General features: G+C 36.8%; 1 protein-coding gene across 5 annotated transcripts in view; it reads right to left on the minus strand.

Annotated features, from left to right (window-relative positions):
- The window catches only part of SPTLC1 (serine palmitoyltransferase long chain base subunit 1), a 58,376-nt gene that overhangs the window by 10,212 nt on the left and 34,846 nt on the right, over positions 1 to 13,318 (minus strand). For 2 of the 5 annotated variants that reach the window (XR_011323259.1, XR_011323260.1), the window contains exons 15-16: positions 4,173 to 4,268; positions 1,558 to 1,620 (exon numbers count right to left, since the gene is read on the minus strand). Coding sequence is in view for 2 of the 5 variants with exons in the window: in XM_069776350.1 (XP_069632451.1) it covers positions 13,169 to 13,262 (94 nt within the window). In the remaining 3 variants the exon portion in view is untranslated. Of the gene's footprint in view, positions 1 to 1,557; positions 1,621 to 4,172; positions 4,269 to 9,476; positions 13,263 to 13,318 lie in introns of those variants that run through there. The other 3 variants (XM_069776350.1, XM_069776351.1, XR_011323261.1) reach the window with 2 other exon arrangements.

Consider the following 13,318-nt stretch of genomic DNA (forward strand, 5'->3'; position numbering starts at 1 on the left):
TGTGAAGACTATATTCACATTAACATTTATACAATGTAATTCTACCAGTTTTATTCCACCTAGCTTTATTTGGTCTTATTAAACCTTAGGTGAGACTTTTCTGTCCAAAACACATACACTGATAACCGTAAACTTCACAACCTGCCATATTTAAAGTTTTACTATCACTGTTGCTATAATTTGACATTTAGACAGGTCTGTCAGAAGTTATGAAGTAGTTCTGATGAATCAGTTTTTTCCCCAAAGAGATCTAAAACTTTACTGTAAACTACACAGCACAGAGGTAGAAGACACAAGACTTGAAAATAGAGATTTGCCTCATAATAAGTACTTTGTACTACACAACTTACTGGTTCAGAGGTTTTCAAAGTCTTATAGAAACATGAATATATGCAACCCAAAGTTAAAGAAGCTGTTAACAGCTTTTTAGGGGTGAAGAAACTAAAACTATGGGCGATTGACCAAAATTTCATAGAAATTGTGACAGTACGAGAAATAAAACCTGCATCTTGGATCAGGATATGAAAACTCATACTACTGTGACTTTCAGTCTGTGCTTCAGAAGACTGGCCTTCATCTATGCAAAAAAAAATTCCATCCTCTCTACTCAAGCAGTGAAGTTTTCTCTGCCAAACTTTACTTGAGTTACTTCTAACATACTGAGAGCTAAAAAGTGACGTAGAAGCATAAGAGCACACCTTAATATACAACATACAATGTTTCCAAACATGGTAGGAACTACAAGAAGGATATTTCAGATAGTGAAATGTATTTCGCATTATTTATAGTGACATTAAGTAAATGACACCAGCACCACAGGATTTGACTATTAAAGTTGTCTGGTGTTGAGTCCTTTTGCACATTTAAGGTCATCAAGATCTTAAGAAACAGAAAGGATACTCTTAACTGAGGTAAAGCTGTCTTTCCTACAGGTGTTCTCCAGTCTGCTGTAAACAGCAACCTGATAACAAATCCCCGGGCAGACAGACCTTGATCCAGTATGGTTAGTCTTTTATTAACTGTGTTCAGTGGAAGTTTTCTAGTATCAGAAAGACTAGACTCTACCACCAACTATTGATACGTACTTGACTCTGCTTCTGAACAGATTACAGGGCCTTTTGAGATCCTTTCCAAGATAATTTTTTTTAAAAAAGCAAGATGGGTATTATTGTTAATACATAAAGTATTAAAAAAACCCCCTATGACCACAAGGAAATATTAAATTCTACCAGGACAAACAAGTGTTTTTCACTGACATGAACAAACACTGAAGTATCCAAATTTGTTTATGAAGATGAATTCAATGAAGTTGAGATGGAACTGAGGACTTAGAAAATATAGCCATAATTTTTTTCTGTTATAAGTTATGGTCAGTATTATTTTTCAGAGTATAGATTCTATCACAAATCGTGAAAATCACTTTAAGGGACATGTTAGTATTAACCAAGGATAAAGGTTCTGGTGACAGTATGCTCAATTGTTCTGCTGGCAGAAGAAAAACATATCTGAATTGTGCTTTTGTCACTTTATCTATCCTACCGATTGGCATGCACTTACTTATTTCTTCTTCTTTTTGGCCTCAACATAGCAACTTACACTCGCCAAGTCTGTGGTATAACCCTATGGAGATTTACACAAAAGGAATACATCAGAATAGAAAACTCAAATACTTTCCTCAGTTTAACCAATGACAAAGATTTTACAGAAACTTTTCAGTTTCAGTTTTCAACTCTTTCCCTTCCATTTGCATGGATTGTTTATTATTTTTAATAAAGAAAAAGATGGTTTATTAAAAAGTAATTATGGAGCAACAATAAGAAAACAACAGTGTACTAACAGTAAACTCAACTGTGGTTTATTCAATGCTTCATTTTCAGCTTCCACTGAGCTTCCATACTAGGAGGCCAGCTTCCAAAGCACAAAAGGACGAGCAAGATGTGGTGATTTTGGACTTTCTCTTAAGAAATATTTCCCCCACCTACTGTACATCTAGACCTCTTATGTAATATAGCAGACATTTATTTTTGTGTTAGACAGATAAACAGCAGTATTAGAGCACAAGTTTCTTAAAAAGCAGCGTTGTAGGGACTTTATTGATCATGAAGCACAGAACCAACCATCAAACATGGTGCCAGAATGCATAGGTCATGCGTGTTTCCGGCAGTAGCTTTCTAGTCTTTTTTACTACTGATGAACATGCCACCATATGGTAAGAAAGGTGTCCAAACTGTTCATGGTGCAAGACAGTATGTGCAGGAGCAGTCACTGAATTTAACAAGATAGCCTCCATAAGCAGTCGTTACTATCTAGAACTACAATTCAGTCAAACGCTACAGACAAAGAAAATTTTTATTGTATTAACAGAATATTCCTAAAAGATGTAAAACTTACCTCATCTCAGTCATCCATTCTGGACCAGTAACAAACTTTCTCTCATTTCCTTGCTTTGATGGACCTGTGCTATCAGCTTTATCCCCAATACATGACACCTCGTATTTCAGTACATCATTCTTTATACCCCAGCCCTCAGTATTCCACTGTCATTTCTGATGACAACAATAAATCACCTAGGGATAACTACTGTACCCACAGGAGGATAAAATTTGATATCCAGTTTCAAAGTCTATAAAGTATTTCAGAATACCAGTTTGATTAGCCTGAGCAGGCAGTTCAGACAGGAGGGACCTATATCCAGAGGAATTCTGAGGGTACATGCAGTGGACTGGTTGAATCTCCAGCTTAACTCCACACTCAGATAGGTGCTGTACATTCCCAGATGCTACCACTAAACACAAATCCCTAAATAAGTGTAAAAGTTAGTATTAGGCACACATTGTCTACTAATGTGATCTGTGTATACCTCAATGCTGCCATAATTTCATTTTTACCATTACACATCTTTGAATTCAGGGCCCTCAGAAGCTGGGGTGATGGTGGTAGAAGTTGTTCTTGAGGTTTTTTTAAATCACAAGCACTGGGAAAAAACTACAATTGAAGCCATAGTTTGGGTAAAAATAATGAGTCAGACAACTGTTTTTTATTTTCATTTTTGTTTTCACTGACTGAGAATGTAAATTGAACTTTACTGCTATTGTGCTTTGTTCTCCCTCTCTGTGAAAATGTGTTCTGCATTAAATCGCATGGATAAACTAGAACAGCTCCAAATATCACCCTTCACTTTTGTATAACACAAGAGCCAAGAAAAGATAGAGAATGTGGTTTTATGACCAACAGATGGTGTAATTGGTATCATAGATGTTTTTATGTCAGGGGGTCGTAGGTTCAGCCTCCATCTGGAGCCTTCTCAGATCTGCTGTGTAGCTAAATGATTAAAGAAGCTATATTGGGTCAAAAACACAACCACCTGCCTGAGGGTGAAAGTACTGCTTTCTTGATCTAGTTCTTATACTACAGTTGCCTCCCATATTACAGTTCTCAAGCCAACCAATGCAGCAGCCAACAGGATTCAACAAAATATTCAACACCAATTTGCTCATTTCCTTCAAGATTCTCAGTAATTTTTGACGAATCTTATAAAAGTAAGCCTAGTTTTGCTTGCTTGAGTGAAAAGCTATTCTAACTCAGACTGATAAATAAACGCAACATGCCAAAACCCAAGGAAAAGGAAACAAGTAAGCTGGGTAGACCTTTAGAGATTCATCATTGGCCAGCTGGCTAAGATGGCTCACATCTTCCAGTCAGAATTAGACACGTTCGTATTCTGAAGGTAAAAAGCAACATTAATACTCAACACAATTGTTCTTAGGTACAGTTTCTGGATTAGGATCAGAGTATCAACAAAAATGCTCTAATCCTACAATATTAGGGTTACATGTAGTTTACCTGGTTAAAAGGGTGTACGGACAGATCAAACCCAATAATTTATGCACACAACGAGGTCACCAGTTTAATTTCCTCATGGGGCAAGTATTAGCAGTAATAAAGGCACAAAGTCAGTGAAACCACGGCTTCAGTGGAAACCAATACTCCCCACTACCATGAGGTAGGGATTCTACATACTGTTAGTATTATTGTTATGTGGTGCACCAGACTTGCCTGGGATACTTCATGTTTTAAGTGCTCTCTGTAGTACTAACACCAGAGAGCTTACCTGGCTAACACTGGAAACAAGTAAAATGTTTCGGTCTAATAAAAAAGCCCATGCAAGTTACCATAGTTTCATGCAGTTCTATCACAAAGCATCCTGTTGCTCTTCGTAAACTCTGGATAGCAGCACTCTTATGGCAGACAAAACAGTGGTCCAGGATCTGAATTTTAAAGATAATGACAGAGGTATGAGTCAAATGCTTTCCATTATTGCATTTCATGCGCTCGTACATCAAAGATCAGTAGAGTCAAGCTCTCTTTCAAAATGTCAAAACACTCCCTTATATTGTGTTTCAAGGATTTTCCCAAGCTAATGAAAAACTTGGTATTTATTAATACTTTAAAATAAGCTTTAACACAAATTAAAAGCTAATGTTAAATAGACTCATTTATTTTCAAAATTTAAACACAAACCATATTTATGTTCACTTAAAATTATAGGAAGAAAACAACATGTGATCTCATTACTAGCTTTAAAAGTTTCTCTTCCCCCATATGACTGAACTGACAGCCTGCTACACCTCTGGAATAATTTGCTGAAGATTTCTCGGCAAACCTACATACCTGAAGCCCAGCTTCAAAATCACAAATTTCAGCTGTTGATAACATGCAAGATCATGTGCTTCTTTTTACAGATCTCTAAACAGAACAGGGTCTTCAGCAAGCAGTTGCTTATTAAAGACAGGTGAAGTTTTAACTGTACTGTCTTCAGTGCTAAACATGTTTTTGCGTAGGGGGTCATCCGTATTGTATGTATTTACCAGTATAAGAAAAACTTGAGATACAAGTGAGGGGGAGAAAAAGGCATATTTTCTCTCTCATATATACAAAAAATAGGCATTTTTACTACCAGAAGCAGTGAAATATTTTCCTTTAACAAAGGAAACATTCCCTTTGCTGCGGAGCACTTTTCCTAATTGCCTGTACTATGGGAAGAGTAATAAACACCACATCAATGTAATAACATATATTTCCATTCCAGTCATCCCTGCATAGTTGAGACATTTAAAGTGGATGCAGGATTTATGAAAATGATTAACTTTTGCTGAACACACCAAAATATTTGTACTAGCTGCCCAGCATATTGCTTAAACACTTGAGTGCCTCTAAGTGGGAGACATCATCAACACAATTATTCAGCAGCCAAGAAAACAAGTTTGTTAATTTAAGTACTTCTGTGTGAATTCATGTAGCCTGTCTTCATGGGTAAAGTATGTCCCTTGATTACTGCTCAGGAACATCCACAGTTGCACATAGTTCTTGGAAAAAATCCATACTGAAAACACTTTACAAAAATAAATAGACAGAGAACTGCAAGTAATAAGGAGGTCATACATCCTGAGACTGTTGTGAAGCACAGCATGATGCTCCTGTATACAACAAACCTATCTTGCCCTTGGATGAACTTCAGGAACTATTTCATAATGTCAAAGAGTGGATAATTTCACAGGAAAGTGATAATGAGAAGACAGGACCTGCACCTGGATCTTCCAAGAAAACCTGAAAATTAACCCCCTTTCACCTCTAGTTTTTTTGGGCAAACACATGAGCCTTTAAAAGTTATTCATTGGTCTAGAAGCTGCTGTTCCAGTGTCACCTGTAACACAGATGTTTCCAACTTTTCTCTTTGCCAGTAATGCCTAGCAAAAGCAATACTGTGATGTCTATGAAGAGTCAGAGAGCAAGATTAATCAGTGGCCTTTTGGGCTATGTTCTATTGAATAGAGACAGCAGCTAGAACAGAGTCTGTTTCCACAGCAAGATGCTCTTCCTCCACTTGTCTCCTCAAATCCATCAATACTACCTTAAGGGATCATAGACAAACACACAAAGGTGTGTACTAGCAGCCTAAGTCTCTTATGAGGCTACTCCTGTCATGGAAGTGAAAGGCTTTGTCAGTCCCTTCATCCACCAAATAAGATACTCAAACGCTAAACAGATTGGACATTGTGCAAGTTTTGTGCTGCCCATCAACAGTTCCAGAGTAAACTACCCGAAAGGCAAATGTTGCTGCCATTTTTCCATTTGTGACAACAAGAACTCCTTCACCCATGAGTTAGCTTACTGCACCTTTCTTCTGTCCTTGCTGGCTGCACAAAGAATCTGAGGACAAAGCAGTACACATATGCTGAACTTTTTTTTAAATTTTTTTATTTTAAGGGTCGAAGTAGCCAAAACGTGTTCAAACCTTGCCACTTGATACCATCTCTTAGCTCTGCTCAAATCTGTTAAGAGGTTATTTTATTTTCACCTAGCTGTTTTCAACGCCTTCCTTAGCCCAGCATAACAAATGTATTTATAGAAAGATGTGTGGATACATAATTCCCTCTGTTATTGACACATTGAACTCTTCTCCCAGGTTGCAAAGGGTATATATAACTTCATTCATTTGCTAGTTTCTATATGATTTTGCAGTTGCATCTAATTTTGCTGTGAGGTGAGTCACTATCACTGTTTTTTCTTGCAAACACAGTTTCTGATACGCAATGATTTCCAGTACTCAGAACCAAGCTCACCATTCTCCAGCGTGCATTGTTGATCAAATGCACCCAGACTTGGGTGGACCAATGATAGGTGAGCAACAATTCTGGTGACAATTAACTTCTGTAACCTAGTCTCATTACTAAAGATAGCTAGGATCCTCCTGTTCATTTTCTCCATTGCAGCTCCACTGCAGCACTTTGCATTCTTGCATCTTATTACTCTTAACCAGCACTTAATGAGCACTTCATGTTTCATTTTCAAACTCAGGGTCCCTCAAATAATACCAAATTCCACCTTTGTAAAAAATATCATTATCTTGCTGTCTTCACCTCATAGCATTCAAAAATTGTTTCTATTTTTGACCTGTAACTCCAGCCTGTCTGATACTGCAGCTGTGATATCCTACCAACACTTAATTCTATGGTTTCAAATAGTAAAAATGGCAAAACTGACCTTCTGTACTTAGAGGTGATCATTGACACTTGAGTCATTATGCGTTTCTACAGACTCCAACTTAGGCTTCAAACCTCAAATATGCATGTATTGTAAATTGCACAGCATTCACCAGCACTACCCACCAAGGAAGAGATGAGCACTGGAACTAGCCTGAAACTGAGTCATTACATTTTCACTGGAATCATCACCTAAATTTTTAAGCACCCAACAATGCATTTATTTTTGGTAGCTATGCTGGAAAATGAAGGAAGAAAAGCAGGAGGATGACTGGAAAACAAAGGTGCAGGAGATAGCAAAATCTTCAAGAAAGAAGAGAGCAACTTACTTAAAAGTTCTGGTCTTTTTAAATCCTTAAATATTTAAAAATTCTTATTCTCAATATAGCAATTTAGGTATAAGCAATTATTTAAAATTTGCTTATTAACAAAGTCTGAAAATTAGCATATTTCAGTAAAACAATCTGCATACGATCATGCCTATAGCTTAACTTCTCCCACGTAGTTCTTTTATCCATGAAAAAGTCAAGAAATTTATTACTGCAAATGCTTATTACTGTTTGATAGCAATTCTTTGTGTGTAGCTTGACCGTGGAAATCTAAGGATGGACCAAAATTAGACTTATAGTCTTTCACCAAAAAAATATTCTGAATAGTCATAAATAGGAATTTTGTTACTACTGAGTATTCCATAATATCAGCTACTTTAAAGGCCACTTAAATACTCCCAGATTTTAAACCTAAAGGCTGCATACAAAGGTAAGGGGTATCATAGTCTGTTTAGATTCTGTAACTGAAGTTTACATTCACCATTGACACTAAGGCAAAACTTTACTCAGTACAAACATGATAAACACAACTGAAGCTAGCTTATTAGGAAAATATTATTCTGGACAAAGTTAAAACAAAAAAGTTAATATTTAATCTTTCAGCAATTAACTGTACAGAACAGCCATTTCATTATCTTGTTATATGAAAGAACAGAGGAAGTCCAAACCAGTGAAAAATGATGACAGAAGGCAAAATCACCTCTCAGATTATCATGAAGTGCTGGTGTTACTTCACCTTTTTTATCCTCTCCCTTTAACATCTGTCTAACATGCACTTCTTGTAATGCACAGAGTTTAAATTATTTCTCTTTCATTACCCCCAACACCTACTGTGACATTCTTTGGTAATCACCAAAGGGCTTATTCCAAAAGAAACCCAATGTTGAATAGTGCAAATTATTGCCACTTCCTGTTTTGAGTTATAATCATAGAACTACAGAATGACACAACAGCCCAGGTTGGAAGGGACCCCGAAAGACTGTCTGGTCCAACCTTTTGTGGGAAAGGGAGCCTAGATGAGATTACCCAGCACCCTTGCTGGGTTGCATCTTGAAAACCTCCAGCGATGGGGACTCCGCATCCTTGGGGAGGTTGTTTTAAAGTGACTGACTGTTCTTCTCACTGTAAAAAATTTATGTGAAGATGAAACCTTTCCTGGTGCCAACTTACACCTATTGCCCCTTCTCTTCTCCATGCGGCTCCTTGTACAGGGAGAGCCTCCGCCCTCTTTGCAGATGCCCTTTAAGTACTGGAAAACTGTGATGAGGTCCCCCTTCTCCAGGAAGAAGAGACCTGAATCCTTCAATTTTTCCTCACAGGGCAAGTTCTCCAGCCCTTTGGTCATCTTCGTGGCCCTCCTTTGGACCTTGTCCAGTCTGTCCTTGCCTTTCTTGAATTGTGGGCACCAGAACTGGACACAGTACTCCAAGCACAGTCTGACAAGTACTGAGTAGAGTAGGATGATCACATCTCTATCTGTTAGTAATGCCCCAAAATGTTCTCATTTTTGGCCTGCATCAAATATAAGTTAACCAGTGGATTATACATTTCCTGTTCTACTTAAGTTTTTCCTCTGACTCCAATACTTCCTGGTTTTTGCCAGCCCTGGATCCCCTGTTGGAAAATCCAGCTCAGTTATCCAAAGAGCATGCAAAGTCAGGTGGTAACGCCTTTAATAGCAGGGGTAAATAGAGAAATCTTATCCATATAACATGGTAGGCAAAATTGCAGTATTTTCTTCTGTAAAGGTCTTTCAAAGCTGGGGCATTTTTCATCTGGACTCAAGAGAAATTCTACACTGAGTCACAGCAAAACCATATCTGGCCCAGGGTCTAGTTTTTCAACAGCGGTTTTGCATAAGCATCTGCTACCTAAGCACCAGAAATTGGTCATGTAGAGAACTGTCCTTCCCTGATATACTTCCAGCTATCCGCAGTTCAGCTGATTTACTAGTTTATGTGACTTCTATTATGCACATTTTGCAATGACCTAGCACACACTGCCCAGGAAACTAATATCTGAAAAAATCCATCAACAGCAAGACAGAGTAAGTCCATTATCTTATTAGCATGAAAACTGCCAAAGAACACAAAAACACAAGAAATGTTATCCAGACACTTCCTTTTATTAGGACACTGAAACAGCTTAATGTACAAATGCTTTGCATTAGTTGTAAATATTTCCTCTGTTCAAGCAGCATGTACAGCTCATGTACATTTCTTGAGTCATCTTAAGATGCAAGACACTTTTGTGGTAGCAACTTCATACATCAGTAAATGCCAACACTCCACAACCCTGTTTAAAATAATAAAGTCCAGATGGAGTGACAGGAAGGAGACAGTACACCATTCTGTGCAGTGACTGGGATCGTATTTCAAAAATGGAAAAAAAAAAAGTTATTCAGCCATACCTCTCTTTCTAATACTCTCCTTATGCATTTTACCTCCTATCCAAAAATGATTTCTATAATAAACAGAAAGGGCATCTATAGGTTTTCTTATAAAAACAATGAACCTACACAAATAACGATCAATTATTTTTAAATATTCAAGGAAAATAGATATCTCTGCTAAAAAAAAAGAAAAAAAAAATATTATGGGAGCATGTCTCTTCAAGCCAAAATACCTTTGAAGTATAAATTTGTTCTAGTCCACCTCAGTCCCCACATATTGCAAGCAATTGCTTTCATCAGGACAATTTCAATCAATGGCCACCTTATTATAGTTAAAAATGCATTCCTTCTCAACTACTAGATACTAATCTTCAATAAAAAAAATAATTAACTACACTTACTTTTGATCACTATTTATTAACCTAATGCTTCCACTTAGCCGAAACTCTGTTCCAAATACTTGGCAGGGCAAAATACATAAATTAGTTGAATTAAAATTAAGAATCCAGATACTTACTTTCAATAGAAACTTCCAAGTTCAGGTTAAGACCCTGACATGTTTGATTCACTTCACATCATCCTGCTGAACAGCTTTCCATTTATTTACTAAGACCCCAGCCTCACTCCCACATCTGAAGAAATGGATTAAAAAGTCCCACTTCATCCAAACATAACCACGAAGCAACTAAAACAGGCATGTTCATATATTTATCAGCCTAGACCACTGAGAACTTAAGCACCTTTACAAGCTTCTGATTTTTTAATGTCAGAACTTTAACCAGAAACACCTGCTGCCTCCCTACCCCCAACCAACTTTCTTCCCCAGAGCCATCCTTCCCTTCAACTTCTTGCCACGTGAGAGACATTTATCAAAAAAGCCAAAATGAAGAGGGCCAGACATGCTTAAACTGACCAGGGATATCTCTCTCCGCCAGGTACATCTCATAAGCATCTTAATTTCTCACATAGATCATGTGTATGACCTGGCAGTAAAACACACACTGTAACAGTACTTCAACTGCTATCAACCATAAGGTGTTCATTTTAGTGTGATCTAAATACTTCTTTTCTATACACCTGTAAACAACAAAAATGGACAAAGACAGTTTTACCAATGTTTGAATGCTGGGTATGTGTTTGCCAAACGAATCAGATGATAGTATCTCTTAGCAACATTCTTGAACTTCTGATTCATCAGAACCACTTAGTCACAGTTTTGAAATTGCCAGAAATTTCACTCTGCTTCCTGCCAATTTAGGTGTTATCACTTCATTTTAAAGCAAAAAGGAAAAACAAAACCAAGAAAACAAACCCATGTATCTAAAGATTGTTGCTAGTTCTCAAAAGTGCAACAAAAAAAATCCCCCCATTTGCAGACAACATAAAATAAAATGCAAGAAGTGAATATAGATTCTGCAATCTAGTATTTCAATGCTAATTGGTGACTTGCTTACCTTCACAGGTTTACCTTGAACTCCAAATCCGTTTCTTATGCTGCACTGGAATCCAAGTACCTCATTTGTGCCCAGCTTATACACAAAGGCTTCCGTTTACTTGAATATTCAAGTTTCAATTATCAAACCAAAAATGGCTCACAAGCTCGAAGTATAGCGATAAGTTTTAATTTCCATTTCTCACAATCTCTGAGGTTCTTGAGAAAGTTGATTGTTCTGCCCTTCAGTTCCAGTCTATAAAACGGGAATCAGCTTCCTTCCCCACATTTTTTCCCTTTTAAATTGTTGGCTTCTCACACGCTTTTACTCATAGTTAATAGAGAAAAACGTAAGTCTTAATGAAATAGGAATACTCTTTCACATTGGGATGAAAGTTTCTCTACATTGCACAGATAATGATTTGACTATTTCAAACAGTCAAGCAACAATCACAAAAGTGCCCCAACACAACTTTAGCTGGTTTATCTGAATACACACAGGTGAGAAGTTTTGAAAGCCAGCACAGAGACAGCCACTATGAACTGAAGTTCATGCTCATCTGATGCAGAACATTCAAAAAACCATAGTTGATCATGCTACAAAATCTAATTATATAAGTAAAAATCGAATCAAACATGATTAACTTTTTATTTAAACAATGATGTTTCTCAAAAATAGTCCTGTAGTCATTGTAGCAGCAACCAAAAAGGCACATAAGTACAAACCAACCCAGAATACAGATCAGACAGAATATAAAATTTTTAAACAGGCATTCTTAAAGCAAAATCCTGAAATACATAGCTATAGTTTCTATTTTATAAAGAGGTACAGCTTACTGTCCTCCTTCCTTACCAGTTTCCTCTGATTGGTGTAATGCATCCATCTATGCTTACTGAAAATCCTGACAGCATAACCTCCAAATATTACTATCCAATTCCATGGAGATTTTATGTGCGTGTATTGAGTTGCGTTTCAGTAGTATTTGTACTATCTAAACTCTTATTAGCTATCTGTGAGTCTTCCCCCCTAAGGTATAGCTGTTTAGAGATAAAACTTAGCACACACCATTTTAGTGCTTCATAGTAGTTTGACTAAGCTACTATTTAGCTGGTGTTTCAAAACCTTGGTTCATTCTTCATGTTGCTTATGACTCATCCTCAAGTCTGGTGCAAAGGGCCCCTGACGGAACATACTATAACGGAATTACACCAGTGTCACGATTCAGAGGTTTCAGTTTCGATGTTTTGAAGTTAATAGTATGAAAAACCTCACCCATAATATCAAACATGCATATAATTACATATGAAATGCAGGAAGCAAACAGTACTTAATATGAATTTACCATTTAGATAATGGAATTCTCTGGCCAGTTATTCTTAAAAACTGGCTTCCAAAAATGGTTAAAGATATGAACAAAAAAGAATTTAAGTTCCTCCTATAATTCAGTAATAAATGACATAATGTAGCACAAAATTATCTCTTAACGTATTATTTTCTCCGTTTTGGTAGTATTAGAAACAGTCTATATTATTTTGTGGAGGGGAGGGAATAATTCCTTGAAATTTATTTGAAGTTCCTACATTCTGAGAATATGCAGAGAAAATTATACATTTTAGATGTTTATGGGGAAAAATGAATGTTCTTATACATTTTAAAAAATGTTTAAGGGTTTGAAGAAATAAATTTAAAACTTTAAGATGTAACTTATGAAAGAGTCCTGTATGCAACAGTGATATCCCATTTTAAGGAATGCTAGTAAATGTTAGAGTTTGAATTGCAAGTATACTCTGTCATTCACCAGTTCCAAAATTCAGCATTCTTCCCCTCACTGCATTTGTACCATTCTGAACAATCTTGTTACTCAGTTAGGTTTCAAAGCCATCAGTGGAAGAACTTGAATATCTGAAGTTACTCTACACTGTAAAACACTTATCCTGATAATCTGGGTAAAGAGGAATCCAAAACAGCAGTCTAATTCAAAACAGACTGTACAGCTTCCTTAAGAAGTGATGCAGCTTTGTCCAGTTCTTGTTCTGTTTGTTCCACTGTTATCACTACTCGAATACTAGAAAAAGAAAACCAGAACCATACACAGTAAACTTTACTCCTTGCCTTCAGCTT

Source organism: Haliaeetus albicilla, chromosome Z (assembly GCF_947461875.1).
Source record: "Haliaeetus albicilla chromosome Z, bHalAlb1.1, whole genome shotgun sequence".
Classification (NCBI taxonomy): domain Eukaryota; kingdom Metazoa; phylum Chordata; class Aves; order Accipitriformes; family Accipitridae; genus Haliaeetus; species Haliaeetus albicilla.